Below are 15,452 nucleotides of genomic sequence, written 5' to 3'. Positions count from 1 at the left end.
CTATATTGCAGACTATCTAAAGATTACAGAGGTGATTTTTACAAGTCTGTATTTTTGAAATTTAGCAACCCACAGATGCAAGAAAATTGTCAGCTGGACTATAGAAAATTGCTTATATTAAATATGAAGTTTAATTAGAAGACGACAGAGTACCTAACATATTTACTTTTATCTCTAAAATCTACTTGTAGATGCTAATTTTCACATTTGTTAGGGTGTAACATGCATAACAAGGCGCAAACTGGGGTGGACAGTTTTAACAACTATAATTGTGATCTGTATTTATCACCATTGTTTATACAATATAAAGCTAAACCTGCATATAACTTGCATTTAAAAAGAATTCTACATTCCACATTGACAAGCCATGTATTTCGTTTTAGAGCTCTTACTTCTACCAAGCATGTGGGCTTAGATCCCACCTGGAATCTCTGCATGCACAGGGGCATTGGGGGCCAGGGTGTGTGTCTGCGTGTCTGATTTTTGACAATTATTCCCTCCCAAGGCAGCCCAAAACACCCCTTGGAATGCTGTTTCCATGACATAGTAACCCCCAGAAACATCAGACGATGGGGCAATTGGTGAAAATCACCCTTACCTCCCAATCGCAGGGTCTTTTAGCTGACTTGGTTACTGGTTTTCCGCAGGTACTGAAGGCCCATTCAGACACTGAAAAGAAACTTCCCTTTAGGGGGATCATACCGGAACATGACCAAGATGCTGCCTCCTTGGGTAAGGATAGACAGGGCCCATTTCCCCTTTGTTTTTCTCCCTTTAAAGGATGCGTGAAGTCTATGGGCTGCCTTTACATTCTACTGCCTTCAGACGTTCTCACACTTCAACACTGTGATTGCTTCATGTTTTCAGTGCTGAGCTAAAGCAGTGCAGTCTGCATTAAAAAAATCCTAGCCAGATATGGTGTTTTAATAGCATTGAATCCCAAAACATAGGGTTGCCTGGAGATCTCTCAGACTTATCACTGACCTCCAGATTACTGAAATCCCCTGGATAAAATGGCTCCAGTGGAAGGTTAAGTCTATAGCAGTATACTCTACTGAGGTTTGGACTATACGACAGTTTGGTGGATAGGGAACTGGTTAGAGGACGGCACCCAAAGAGTGGTGGTCAATGGCGTTTCATCAGATTGGAGGTAGGTGTCCAGTGGGGTGCCTCAGGGCTTGGTTTTGGGCATGGTAGTTTTCAATATTTTTATCAATGATTTGGATGAAGGGGTAGAAGGGCTACTCATTAAATTTGCTGATGATACCAAATTGGGGGGAGTAGCAGACACCCAAGAAGATAGAGTTAAAATTCAACAAGACCTGAATATTCTGGAGAAGTGGGCGGTTGCAAACAAGATACAATTCAACAAAGATAAATGCACAGTATTACATCTGGTCCACAAAAATGTCAAGCACAAATACTGGATGGGGGATACGTTTCTGGGGAGTAGTGTATGCAAAAGAGATCTTGAAGTAAGGATGGACTGTAAACTTAATATGAGCAGTCAGTGTGATGCAGTGGCAAAAAAAGGCTAATTCAGTCTTGGTTTGTATTAAAAGGGCCATAGTATTGAAATCGCAGGAGATCATAGCCCCTCTGTATACTGCCTTGGTCAGGCCACACCTGGAGTACTGTCTGCAGTACTGGTGGCCTCACTTCAAAAAAGGATGTGGACAAAATCGAGAGGGTGCAGAAGAGAGCGACGAGGATGATCAGGGATCTGGAGACTGAGCCCTACGAGGAAAGGCTGAGGGCCCTGGGAATGTTTAGTTTGGAGAAGAAGAGATTGAGGGAAGACGTGATTGCTTTCTTTAAATATTTGAAAGGCTGTCATTTGGAGGAGGGCAAGGAGCTGTTCCAGTTGGCAGCAGAGGATAGGACCCGAAGCAACAGGTTTAAATTACATGCAGAAAGGTATCGGCTGGATATTAGGAAACACTTTTTCATGGTCAGAGTGGTTCAGAGGTGGAATCAGCTGCCTAGGGGGGTGGTGAGCTCCCCTTCACTGACAGCTTTGAAGAAGAGGCTGGATGAATATTTGTCAGAGATGCTTTAGGCTGGTCTTGCATTGGGCAGGGGGTTGGACTAGATGGTCTGTATGGCCCCTTCCAACTCTACGGTTCTATGATCCCTCCCTAGACTCCACCCCAAGATCTCTAGGTATTTCCCAGCCAAGGCTGACAACCCTATGGGTCAGACAGAGATGAATGGCCCCAGAGCCTGGTCTAGCTGAGAAGTTCTGCTCCATGGTCTTATGAGGACCACGAGGCCTTTGAAAAGGGTGAGATGAATTGAAGAACTGATTATTTTCAGCTTGGAGGTTAAATGGGACCTCCATGTTCAGAGGCAGTCTACCTTGGAATACCAGCTGGTACTGGGGGCCAATGATCCCTCTAAGCTGTGGAGTCTTGTGAGCAAAACGTCTACTTTGTGAGCTACTGGCATTAGAGTTGTGAGCGAGCAATTTGGCTACTGCATAAACTAGTTTGCTCTGCAGCCATCCTTCCTGAGCTAAGACAAAAAAGTGAGAGCCGGAGGCTAAAAAACTGTGAGCTAGCTCACACTAACTCAGCTTAGAGGGAACACTGCTGGGGGCTAATGTAAAAAACTGAAAGGGTCAGCATAAAAATACAGCATGTGGATAAAGAATGCAACATCTTCCCCAACCTTTCTTTCTCCAGCAGAAGTTGGAATGGCGCCAGCTATAAGGTCCGAATTTCCTCTTGTTTGTGGTGTGGAGGAAACATCTCCTCGGCAGTCAGATCAGGTATGGCAGGGATTCTCAGGTGGTGGCCCCCTGTGCCCCCAGACACTTCCCTTCTGTCAAATGTGGCCTCTGGGAAAGCCATGGTGATCCATTGGGGAAGCTCAGTCTTACACACAAACATCTGGACACCCGAACTTAACCACATTTGCTGTCAGAAGGGAAAGGAGGACAACGTTGTCCACAAGGAGTAAATGTTTTCTCACTGCTTCCAGGGTCCAGTGTCCTTTGAGGAGGTGGTGGTGTGCTTCACTGAGGAGGAATGGGCTCTGCTGGATCAGGGCCAAAGAGCCCTGTACGGGGAAGTGATGGAGGAGAATTATGAGATGGTGGCCTCTCTGGGTAAGGTTCCTCGCTTCTCCCCTCAGACTAAAGTTAACAGTGGTCCCAGTGCACTCTCTGAAGCCAGGGAGGGACTGGTTGTGGGCAGAAGACAGGGCCAGATTAAGGCCCAACTCATGCCCTAAACAGGAGCTGCGGTGGCTCAAGTGGTTAAGACGCTGAGCTGCAGGCTGTGGAAGGTCGGTAGTTCAGCAGTTCGAGACCCGAGTGTGCCACATGACGGAGTGAGCTCCCGTCTCTAGTTCCAGCTCCTGTCAACCTAGCAGTTCGAAAGCAAGAAATTGCAAGTAGATAAATAGGGACCACTTCGGTGGGAAGGTAACAGCATTCCGTGCGCCTTGGTGTTTAGTCATGCCGGCCACATGAGCACGGAAATGTCTTCGGACAGCGTTGGCTCTTCGGCTTTGAAACGGAGATGAGCACCGCAACCCTAGAGTCGGATTCGACTGGCTTTCGAGCAAGGGAACCTTTACCTTTACATGCCCTAAACACAGCCCAACAATGGTGCCCCTCAGCCCTTCCATTGCTGTTTACACTCTATGGGACCGTCTCCTCAGTTATGTCCCCGGGAGAGCGTTGTGCTCTTCAGACAGCAATCTGCTGGTGGTCCCCTGGCCTCAAAGACATCCGGCTGTCCTCAACCAGGGCCAGGGCCTTTTCGGTCCTGGCCCCAACCTGGTGGAACTCTCTGCTGAACCCCATCAGGGCCCTGCAGGATCTGATGCAATTCCGCAGGGTCTGCAAGGCAGAGATGTTCCACCAGGTTTTTGGTTGAGGACAATGATGGTTCCATCTTGGCTGGCACCCTCCTCTGTTATTTACATCTCCCTCCCCCTCTTCCCCCCCTGCCCGTGAAGTCGCCGGCAGTTAGAATTGGGATTAGTTATTTATTCGCCATCTGATTGTGGGAATGTCTTATTAATGTGTTAATTGGTTTTACCTTGTTTCTGTTTTATGAATAATGTAGTACTAATAATGCTAATACTAATAATCATGCTGTATTAAATGTCCTGGTCCCACTGGTGGACCTCCTGAAGGCACTTGGCATTTTTGGCCACTGCGTGACAGAGTGTTGGACTGGATGGGCCATTGGCCTGATCCAACACTGGCTTCTCTTAGGTTCTTATTTTATGTTCTTATGTTATGTTCTTATGTCATGTTCTTATGTTAACTGGGACAATTCCTGGATTTGTAGGTCAACTAGGCAGTCTTACCATTAGGGTTTCCAACTCCAGGGTGGGGAATTCCTGGAGATTTGGGGGTGGAGCCTAGGGAGGACAAGGTTTGGAGAAGAGGAAGGACCATCTGTAAGGTATAATGACCTGGAGTCCACCCTTCAGAGCAGCCATGTTTTCCAGGGGAACTGATCTCTGTATTCTGGAGATTCCCTTCTAATTCTTGGAGATCTCCAGGTTCTACCTGGAGGCTGGCAACCCTCCTTACCCGTTCTCTCTGTGTTCCATCAGGAGCGGGGCGGAGGAGTGAGAATGAAGGAGACCCATTCAGAGGTGCCCAGTCTGAAGAGGAGGAAGAGCAGAAAAGAGAAAATGAAGAAATAAGAAGGAACAAATCTTCTGCTTCTCGGGGTGGTGATGGCCACAAAGCCCTAATTCAAGCGCAAGAAGACCTAGGAAAGGGACAGATCCAGTGCCCCGTGTGTGGGAAATGCTTCAGTGTTCAGTCCAGATTTAATATTCACTGGAAGGTTCACACCGGGGAAAAGTCATTCAAATGCTCAGAGTGTGGGAAGAGCTTCCGTCAGAGGAACAAACTGACTACGCACCAGCGAATCCACACCGGGGAGAAACCCTATCTTTGCATGCAGTGTGGGAAGAGCTTCAGTTGCAACACGCACCTGACTCTACATAAAAGGATCCACACAGGGGAGAAACCATATAAATGCCCACAGTGTGGGAAGAGCTTCAACGTTCGTTCAAACCTCCGGCGACATCAGAGAATCCACACCGGGGAGAAACCGTACGAATGTCCCACTTGCAGCAGGGGCTTTGTGAATAATGCTGACCTTACAAGACACCAAAGGATCCACACGGGAGAGAGACCTTTCAAATGTGCCGAGTGTGGGAAGAGGTTCAACCAGAGGGACGAACTGACTATTCATCAAAGAATCCACACAGGGGAGAAACCTTTCATTTGCTCCGAGTGCGGGAAGAGGTTTCGCGGGAAGAGTTCACTTTCCAAACATCAGCAGATCCACATCGGGGAGAAGCCCTTCATATGCTCCGAGTGCGGGAAGAGCTTCCTTAATAACAGAGGACTTACGAGGCATCAGAGAATCCACACCGGGGAGAAACCTTTTACGTGTTTGGAATGTAATAGGAGCTTTTCTGAAAACTCGACCCTAAAGAAACACTTGAGAATCCACAGTGGGGAGAAGCCTTTTACATGTTCGGAGTGTAGCAAGAGCTTCTGTGACAATTCAGCTTTAATCAAACATTTGAGAATTCACACAGGGGAGAAGCCCTCTCAGTGCTTGTGATCTGGGAACTGGTTCAAGTGTACATTATCGCTAAAGTTGCATATAAAAAAGGAGCTCTGATTCTTGACGGCTTGTACCCTGAAACTCTTGTTGATCTTCAAGATTCTACTGGATTTTTGTAAACGAATTGCATGGGAGAGAATGTGTGATTCCAGAAAGCATGTCTGAATTAGAGCCAGTGTTATGGCAAGAATAAAATCAGCTTTTTTAAATTGGATGCACCTGTGATGAATCAACTTGGGCTCCTAGTAACCAAGTGTCCGTTTTCCTGGGGATAGATGACTTACTTGGGTAGCTTCAGAAAGGAAGAGCACATGGGAATCTTCAAATGTTCCAAGAACACAAAAAGAAACTTCCAGGATCAGAACCAATCACCATGTTTCCACCAGAAAATGGTCCCCAAATAAAAGTTGATGGGGTCCATGTTTTTGGACCCCAGCAACTGTTATTTGGAGATATACTGCATGTGAACATGGAGAATCTGTTTTAGGATATCCTCCGTGGCTCTACACAGCCAGTTGCCTCACTTCAAAAAGGATGGGGGCAGAGTGGAGCGGGTGCAGAGGAGAGCAACAAGGATGATCGGGGGCCTGGAGGAAAGGCTGAGGGACTTGGGAATGTTCAGTCTGGAGAAGAGGAGGCCGAGGGGGAACATGATTGCTCTCTTGAAGCATTTGAAGGGCTGTCCCTTAGAGATAGGAAGGAAGCTGTTCCTGTTGGCAGCAGAGGATAGAACTCACGAGAATGGGTTTAAAATGAAAGGTGGGAAGGTATTGGATGGATCTTATGAAAAACTCTTTTTACAGTCAGAGTTATGCAACAGTGGAATCAGCTGCCTAGGGAGGTGGTGAGCTCCCCCTCACTGGCCATCTGTAAGCAGCAGCTGGACAAACACTTGTCAGGGATGCTCTAGGCTGATCCTGCACTGAGCAGGGGATTGGACTAGATGACCTGTATGGCCCCTTCCAACTCTGTGATTCTATTATTCTGTTTTCCCATACAACTTAAACAATACCCATCATGACATTTTATTTTACCTTTCCTGAATCAAATGCTGATGGATTCATAGAGCTTTGTGTCTTCAAATGTTCTAAGGAAAAAAAGTTCCTGGGATAATTTGATGACACCCCCAAACAGGCCATCTCCCTGATCACCCTGTCTCCAAATCCTCTCTAAGATAAATAGCACTGGTCTCCATTCAGATCCTGGTGGCAGGCCCCCCCCCCACTTCATCCATCACATCTTGAGAATTGTCTCCGTTTCCCCAATGCTGACAGTTTCATGATGCCTGCATTAGCTCCTTATCCCAGTCTTTGGCTTTGACAAACATTTCTGTGTTAGTAAAGATTGTGGGCTGCCCTTCACGGCCACTGTATAAACAGCATCCAGATACACAAAATGCATCTGATTCAGGAACGTGTTAGGCAGTCCAGTTCTCAAGCGAATTTTAACAGGAATCAGATCCCTGAACAGAATTATTTTGATCCCGGAGAACAACCAAGAGAAATATTTCACCCCAGCCAGAGCTTACCACTGAACTGGGGCCTCTTCTTGCTTAGAGACAAGCAAATCACTGAACCTGGGCCCAGAGGCCCAATCCTGATCATGTTTACATCCTCAGGATACCGCCCATGTTCCTCGGGTTGCTTATCTGTTTCCTTGACTCAGTATTGTCTCTGCATCCGTTCTGAATTTCTGAGAATGTGTTTGGGCCTTTGATGGGGATCTGTGGAAAGGTATTTTATGTGCTTCAGCAGCACTCAATAAAATTAAGTTTGCTGTTTCCTACATTTTGGTTTCTGATTTAGGGTGCTTTAATATACCTTGGTTTCATTTTCTTGTTGTTCACTTTCCCACAATAACCCTGATTTATTTTGTATTTATTGTGTATTTCTCTGGTCTGGGGACAGGGGAGATAACTCTACACAGCCAATCACCCCCACTTCAAAGAAGAAGATGTTGTAAGGTCGCCTCCATGCTTGAGAGGAGAGGAATGGAGTGTAATGGCAGGGTCTCAGTTAATTACACTCTGGATCCCACAATTAACGGTACATCTGCCCATCAATCTCCAATGTTGACATATTTCCTTCACTAGAGCCCCCGTCTCCCCCCCCCCCCCCGCCCTGGAATTAAACCCAAACAAATGTTAGCCATATAAACTAAACTTGTTATTCCTGTTTGGTCCTTGAATCTGTTCAACATTTTCATTATGCTGTATCCTAATTTATTGCTCACTCGCCTCTACCTATATGTATGGACTGGTCATTTCCATTTCATTGTATCTGAGGAAGTGTGTGCGCGCACGAAAGCTTATACCTTGAATAAAACGTTGTTGGTTGTAAAGGTGCCCCAATGGACTCAAACTTTGTTCTCCTGATTTATTTTGTCATGCTTCTTTAGAACTGTACTGACAGACCACTTTCCCCTGCCCTGGCTCCGGTTCAGTTTCACTTCTTCTAGAACTATTTAGGGAACTCTGAAATTTGAACTTGGAGTAAGGCCTGGATTCCTCCCCCCACCTTCTTGTAACTTTCCCCCTCTAGTCTCCTCCTTTTTCGTTTTGTTTTGTATACGAGCGTTAGCCAGGGCTATTTTTGGGCAGGAACGGAGTTCTGGCTGGCTCCCAAGTTGGCCACTCCCAGCAGGAACTCATTAGCATAATAGGCCACACCCAGCAGCAGGAACTCATTAGGATTGGCTACATTAGGGGTGTGTGGCCTAACATGCAAAGGAGTTCCTGCTATAAAAAAAAGCCCTGGGTTTTGACAACAAACAAGGTAAACAGAATAAGAAGCAAAAGGTGGGTGTGGCTGGATGACCACACTTCTGGTAAAATGGGGGTGTGGCCTAATGTGTCAATGAGCTGTGCTGTCAGGGGTGTGGCCCAATATGCTAATGAGTTCCTGCTTTTGGGTGTGGCCTATTATGCTAATGAGTTCCTGCTGGGCTTTTTCTACAAAAAGAGCCCTGAGCGTTACTGTCCTTGTGCTTTTCTCATAGATCTCCCTTCATGGAAATATATTATGGTATATATCAGGGGTGGCCAAACTGTGGCTCGGGAGCCACATGTGGCTCTTTCACACATATTGTGCGGCTCCGGAAGCAAAGGGGAGGCATATCTCCACAATCAGTCTTCCCTTCCACAGCCAGTGTTCCCCTCGCTGGGTAGGCTTGAGGTGTGTGTGTGGGGGGGGGAGCAGATAAAGGAAGCAACTTTAAATGCATTTTCAAAGTCGCCGCCGCCGCCACCCCCCCAGTCCGGCTTGAGAGAAGGCATTTGTCTCTTTAAATCCCTTTGCCAAGCCAGCCAGCGGGAGATGGGTGAGTGGGGCTGGAGGACACACTTAAAGTTATATCTGTTTTGACCCCTTTTGTTTTTATTTCTGGCAGTCTCATTTAATTTCAATTTTTTAAAAAAACAAAGTTGCATATTTTTCAATAAAACCACGTGTAATATTTGTTCTGGAGCTGCGGTGGCTCAAGTGGTTAAGACTCTGAACTGCAGGCTGTGGAAGGTCGGTAGTTCAGCAGTTCGAGACCCGAGTGTGCCGCATGAGGGTGTGAGCTCCCATCTCTAGTTCCAGCTCCTGCCAACCTAGCAGTTCGAAAGCAAGAAACTGCAAGTAGATAAATAGGTACCACTTCGGTGGGAAGGTAACAGCGTTCCGTGCGCCTTGATGTTTAGTCATGCCGGCCACATGACCACGGAAACGTCTTCAAACAGCGCTGGCTCTTCGGCTTGGAAACGGAGATGAGCACCGCAACCCTAGAGTCGGACTCGACTGGCTTTCGAGCAAGGGAACCTTTACCTTTACCTTAATATTTGTTCATGTCTTCCAGCTCTCAAACATCTGATGTTTATTCTACGTGGCTCTTGCATTAAGCAAGTTTGGCCACCTCTGGCATATATTAATTTCAGTGTAGGATTTCCAGAGTCTTCCTAGCCACGGGTGGTGGGTTAGAGTTGCCAGATCCAACCAGATTGCAAAACTCCTTGAGATTTGGGGAAGGAGCCTGGGGAGGACAGGGACCTCGGTGAGGTACAATACCCTAGACTCTGCCCTCCAAAGCATCCATTTTCTCCCGGGGAACTGATGTCTGAAGAGGAGCTGTAATTCTGTGGGGTCCCCAGGCAATGCTCCCTCTAAGCTGCGGAGTCTTGTGAGCAAAAATTCTACTTGGTGAGCAACTGGCATTGAAGTGGTGAGCGAGCGGCTTGGCTGCTGCATTTATTAGTTTGCTCTGGAGCCCTCCTTCCTGAGCTAAGACATAAATGTGTGAGCCGGAGGCTAAAAAAACTGTGAGCTAGCTCACACTAACTCAGCTTAGAGGGAACACTGTCCCCAGGTCCAACCTGGAGGTTGGCATCCCTACTTCGGTGGGAGCTGAAGTTCAGCCAGATCTGGAAAACCGCATTCCTTCCTTTGTAATGTTGCAGAATTCTGTTTCTCACACACCTCAGGCCATTTGTCCTATCTCTCTGACATTTGACCCGAAGAATCTTCCTGAATTACGTCAGGAAGAGGGCACCCTGCTGATGTGACCTTGGGTCAGTCACAAGCTCTGGCACAGCTGTCCTTGAAAAAGAGCCATTTCTGTCAAGAGCTCTCTCAGCCCCACCTACCTCACAGGATGTCTGTTGTGGGGAGGGGAAGGGAAAGGAGTTTGTAAGCCGCTCTGAGACACCTTTGGGTAGTGAAGGGAGGGGTATAAATCCAATCTCTTCTCTCTTCTTCTTCTTCTTCACCCAATGTGGCTGATTTGCAGTCCATTCAGGATGGACAAATGGCAATATTTATTTACCTAACAAGGGAATTCGCTGCCAGAGGGTGCCGGGATAGCCACAGGCACAGGTGGCTTTAAAAGAGGGTTAGACTGATTCAAGCAGGGTGGATTCAGGTGGGTAGCCGTGTTGGTCTGAAGCAGGGGTGGCCAAACTTGCTTAATGTAAGAGCCACCTAGAATAAACATCAGATGTTTGAGAGCCACAAGACATGAACAGATATTACAAGTTTACATTGGAAAATATGCAACTTTGCTTTCTATCAACATTAAATGAGACTGCCAAAAATAATAACAAAAGGGGTAAAAGCAGATATTGATAAAGATATTTATTTGTCCAATGATATTTGTCTGCTAATGATATTTAGCTTCCCCACTGCCCTGTCGGGAGCCACACAATATGTGTAAGAGTCACATTTTATATGCGCGATCACACAGTCAACATCTGCCTCCCATCCCCAGCCGTCGCTTTCCAGCTCAAATCCCCTTTAAACCGGAGTATTTTGTTACCAGGTCCCCAGGTGGTGTTTTTCTGATTCTCCGTTTCCAGCCGCATTTTCCCCGTGTGATCGCTCCTCCGGTGTCGAGCTACTTCCGGTTTAAACCCCCTCCCTGCTCGAAAGCTGCCCAAGACTTCCGCTTTTTGCCCGCCATTCTAAAAAAAAGCGTTGGAGGTGTGTGCATAGGCGGAGCTCCACCACCGCATTATTAAAAACAATGTTTAAACGGTGCCTAGTTTTAGCGTTTAGAGGCGTTCGGGATCTCACGGAGGCCATTTTTGGGGTAAACGTTTAAAGGGAAGTATTCCTTTAAAGTTTAAAGGGAAGTGTTACAGCAGTCGGGTTGAAGTGGAAATTGTTGTTCTGCGCATGCACGAAAATTTTAGTTCTACGGATGGCCGCCTGTGCGCATGCCCAAACTGAGAGAGAAGAAACACCGACGCACGCTCCCACCTGTGGACAGCGGGGAGCGATGTGGCTGCTCAGCGATCTGGAGCAAGGAAGTGAGTGTGATCGTGATTCTCCATATTAAAAAAAAAAGGCATCGGGGCCGGAGTGGTGCAATTTAAACCGCTCCCAGCACGCCGTCTTACCGCACCCAATGTGTCACACAGTGGCCAACACCCAGGTGCCATCAGGAGGTCCACCAGCGGGGCCAGAACTCCAGTAGCTCTCCCACTGTTGTCCCCCAAGCACCAAGAACACAGAGCATCACTGCCCCAGACAGAGTGTTCCATCTATACCTTGCAGCTTATAGCCACTGATGGACCTCTGGCCAGATGTTTATCCAATCCCCTCTGGAAGCTGTCTATGCTTGTAGTCGCCACCACTTCTTGCGGCAGTGAGTTCCAAGTGTTAGTTACTAAACAAGGGTTTTTCGACATGGCCACACCATTAAGAGAGCACACACAACCAGATCTGAGTCCAGTAGCACCTAAAAGACCAACAAGATTTCCAGGGCGTAGAGTCAAAGCTCTCTTCGTCTGACCAAGGGAGCTTCCACTCTTGAAAGCTTGTGGGTCTTTAAAATGCTACTCGACTCAAATCTTGCTCTTCTAGTAAAGAACAACCACAGCTAGCCACCTGAAAAACAACAGGATCTGGACCGTGTGATGTTTTGAAGTGGCTGATGACCACTGTGCATGGCAGATGTAAGTCTGCTCACTGTATTTATTTATTTATTTTTCACACTTATATCTCGCCCTCCCCAGTGGGCTCAGGGCGGCTAACAGAGGCCAGATCATTAGTCTAGCCATAAGTAAAAACATATAAAAATATAATAAAACATCAAAACTAAGACTAAAGTGCACTATCCAGTTACTAGTGTCCTAGATCCAAGATGGTATCCCCACGACTCGAGCTGGTATTCTCAGCGTACATATCCAGTGGCGACGGCGTTTCTGATGTAATTCCAAGTTCTTCCTGGGGCCCCGTCAATGCATCCATTCAGATGTCTTGACGGTGGTGGTATAGTAGGGCGGTGGCTCCTACTCAAAAGCCTGGCGGAAGAGCTCCGTTTTGCAGGCCCTGCGGAAGTGCTCAAGGTCCTGCAGGGCCCGGATCTTCCCCGGGAGCTCATTCCACCAGGTAGGAGCCGCCACCGAAAAAGCTCTAGCCCTGGTCCTGGCCAGTTTGACATCATTGGGGCCCGGTATAACCAAGAGATTTTGGGCCCCTGACCGAAGTGCTCTTGGGGGAACATGTGAGGTAAGGCGGTCCCTCAGGTAGGCTGGACCCTGACCATAAAGGTTTTCATGATCTGTACCTTTGTCAGATCATGAAAACCTGAGAGTTCCGAGCTGTGATTTGCCCCTAGTGTGGAAGAGAGCTCAGAAAAGCATCAGGAAACTGTCAGCAGCACTGGGACAGGTGGAGAACAGGGACACCTAGTGGCAGAGTACTTCCATTTTCCCTCCAGTGACAGCCAGGAAGAACACAGCAACGTAGTGACTGCACTTCTGTGCAGATCACGGAAAAAGCATTTTCAAAACCCCCAGCACCAATTAGTCCCAACCACCGTCAATAAGTAACAGCAAAGATAAACCTTTTATTGTAGCTCTGTGTTCTGAGTTCTCAGGAACATTCAAGTTAAACGAGACATGAGCTTGCACTAAACATAAAACCGTCATCTGAAAAATCGTTCTCACGTGAAAGCGTTCCTCCAAAGGTGCACCCAATACGGGATTTGAAGCAACACATTAATATTATACAAAGTTCCCATTGGCTTCCTCCCCCCTGGAGATGGAAAGGGGAAATTAGACACACTATTCTAGATCTACGCATTGGGCACATACTATCTCAAGTGTTTTCAAGACTCGATGTCCAACACAGCTGTCGCATTTGCAAGGCAGTGAACCACGTGGTTTCCTTGAAGTGTGAAAAACAATTTTACACCTCAAGTCAGCTACTATTTATAATGGAGAATACAGAACACCTTTAAACTGAGCAAAGCAAACACATTACTTAAAATACTGGCATTCACCGTCTCCCCATTTCCAAATCCAAGCACAAAATACTGCTCCAAAACCTTAAGAAATGTCCTAGCAGTTCCTACTGAAGATCCCACTAGTTTTCCATCGTGTTTCCAACCAGTGGCTTCATGCAAGTATTCTCCCTCCGCTGATATTCAGGGATATACTGACTCTAAGCATGGAGCCTCCATGCTTAAATCCCAATGGCTGAGGGCTATAGGTTGACTAGTTATTTGCGAGTTTACTCATCATCTAAACGAGGGCCCGCCTCCACCTCTTGCAGCGACTTCTGTAAATGTATCATACATTGTGTGAAGGAGTCTCTGTGTGTGTCTTGTCATGAGGAACCTAATTTGTGGGCTCACTGCCCCCAAGAGGTGGTGATGAGTGACCGGTTGGGCAAATTCATGGCAAGGTCTATCGGCGGGTCCTAGCATGAATCGCTGGTGGAACCTCCAGACTCACAACGAATGTCATTTTTAACAGAAGTGGCCCATGGGTTAAAAAAATAAGGGTGGACTGTTAATCTAATGCCCTACTTGAAGGTTTCCTGTGGCCATCTGGATGGTCACTGAGGGAGAGAGGATCCTGGATCCTGGGTTTGATCCAGGAAGGTTCCTTTTGCATTCGTAAAAATAGTTTTCAGTGCTTTTCTCCCTTTCCAATGATAGCTACATATGCGGATCACATGGAGATTTGCTCGGTGGTGGGGAGGCAGGATAGATTCACCACAGGCAACCATGCGTGCACCAAATGATGAAGCTGTTCTGAAATCTTGGCTTCCACTGAAGGTTGGTGTAGTGGTTAAGAGGGAAGGAAGGAGATTGTAAGCCACTCTGAGTGAAGGGCATGGTATAAATCCAACTCTTCTTCTTCCTGGACTAATTTGTGTTTGTTTGTTTTTTACAGGGAACTCAGTTTACAGAAATCTGAGTATTTACACAGTCTCTCCTTTGTGTGCATTCGGGGTTGCCTACAAAGATTTGATTGGTCAGAGAATCTCGAGTTTGATTATTTCCATACTAGGTGTGATTGTCAAGCCATTTGTGTCCGCGCCCCATCCGAAGTTCTTTTCATCGTCCAGGTATTTCTGCAGTCCGATGTGAACTCTTTGATGAGAAGCTAGGCTCGCACTCTGGCCGAAGCTCTTCCCGCACTCCAAGCACTTATATGTTTCTTCCTCGAGGTGCAACCTCTGATGATACTTAAGGCTCCCTCCTTGAGAAAAACTCATGGTACACTCAGAACATTTGTACGGTTTCTCGCCCGTGTGGATTCTTTGATGCCTTGTCAGGTCTGAATTCTTAATGAAGCTCTTCCCACACTCCAGGCACGGAAATGGTTTCTCCCCTGTGTGGATACGTTGATGGGAGATAAGGACTGAGCGCTGAGTGAAACTCTTGCTGCACACAGAGCATTTAAATGGTTTCTCACCCATGTGGATTCTTTGGTGTCTGGTAAGGTCTGTACTCTTACTGAAGCTCCTCCCACACTCCAGGCACTTATAGGGCTCTTCCTCCAGATGCAGCCTCTGATGATATTTGAGGCTACCCCCTTGAGAAAAACTCATGGCACACTCTGAACACTTGTACGGCTTCTCCCCCGTGTGGATTCTTAGGTGCCTTGTAAGGTCAGTTGTCTTACTGAAGCTCTTTCCGCACTCCAGGCATGGATATGGTTTCTCCCCTGTGTGGATTCTTTGATGGGAAGTCAGAGCCGAGCTCTGGCTGAAGCTCTTCCCGCACTCTGAGCAGCTGTACGGCTTCTCTCCCGTGTGGATTCTCAGATGGGAAGTGAGAGCCGAGCTCTGGCTGAAGGTCTTTCCACACACTGAGCATTTAAATGGTCTCTCCCCTGTGTGGATTCTTTGATGGGTCTTAAAGCTTGCTGTGGTGCTTAACCGCTTCCCACACTGCAGGCACTCAAATGGTTTATCGACCTTGTGCATTCTCCAGTGAGCATTCAGGCTGGATTTAAAATTGAAGATTTTCCCACACACCGGGCATTGACTCTTTTCCTTCGCTTGGCCTAGCCGGCTTCGAGCTGGGATTTCATGGCTGTTGTTGCCTTGACCTACACCAGATTTTTTCCAC

General features: G+C 47.1%; 2 protein-coding genes across 2 annotated transcripts in view; one reads left to right on the top strand and one right to left on the bottom strand.

Annotated features, from left to right (window-relative positions):
• The window catches only part of LOC107123819 (zinc finger protein 850-like), a 399,053-nt gene that overhangs the window by 163,872 nt on the left and 219,729 nt on the right, over positions 1-15,452 (bottom strand). Inside the window, exon 5 of the mRNA XM_015427160.1 lies at positions 14,462-15,235. Within this exon, the coding sequence (XP_015282646.1) occupies positions 14,462-15,235 (774 nt within the window). The remainder of the gene's footprint in view (positions 1-14,461; positions 15,236-15,452) is intronic.
• The window catches only part of LOC107123820 (zinc finger protein 850-like), a 75,325-nt gene continuing 62,573 nt past the window's right edge, over positions 2,701-15,452 (top strand). The window contains exons 1-3 of the mRNA XM_015427161.1: positions 2,701-2,770; positions 2,983-3,109; positions 4,576-5,596. Of these exons, the coding sequence (XP_015282647.1) occupies positions 3,076-3,109; positions 4,576-5,596 (1,055 nt within the window). The 5' untranslated portion in view covers positions 2,701-2,770; positions 2,983-3,075. The remainder of the gene's footprint in view (positions 2,771-2,982; positions 3,110-4,575; positions 5,597-15,452) is intronic.

Source organism: Gekko japonicus, unplaced genomic scaffold, assembly GCF_001447785.1.
Source record: "Gekko japonicus isolate JY-2015 unplaced genomic scaffold, Gekko_japonicus_V1.1 scaffold712, whole genome shotgun sequence".
NCBI classification, from domain to species: Eukaryota; Metazoa; Chordata; class Lepidosauria; order Squamata; family Gekkonidae; genus Gekko; species Gekko japonicus.
Note: the sequence above shows the minus strand (reverse complement) of the source record. Positions and strands in the feature narration are given on the sequence as shown.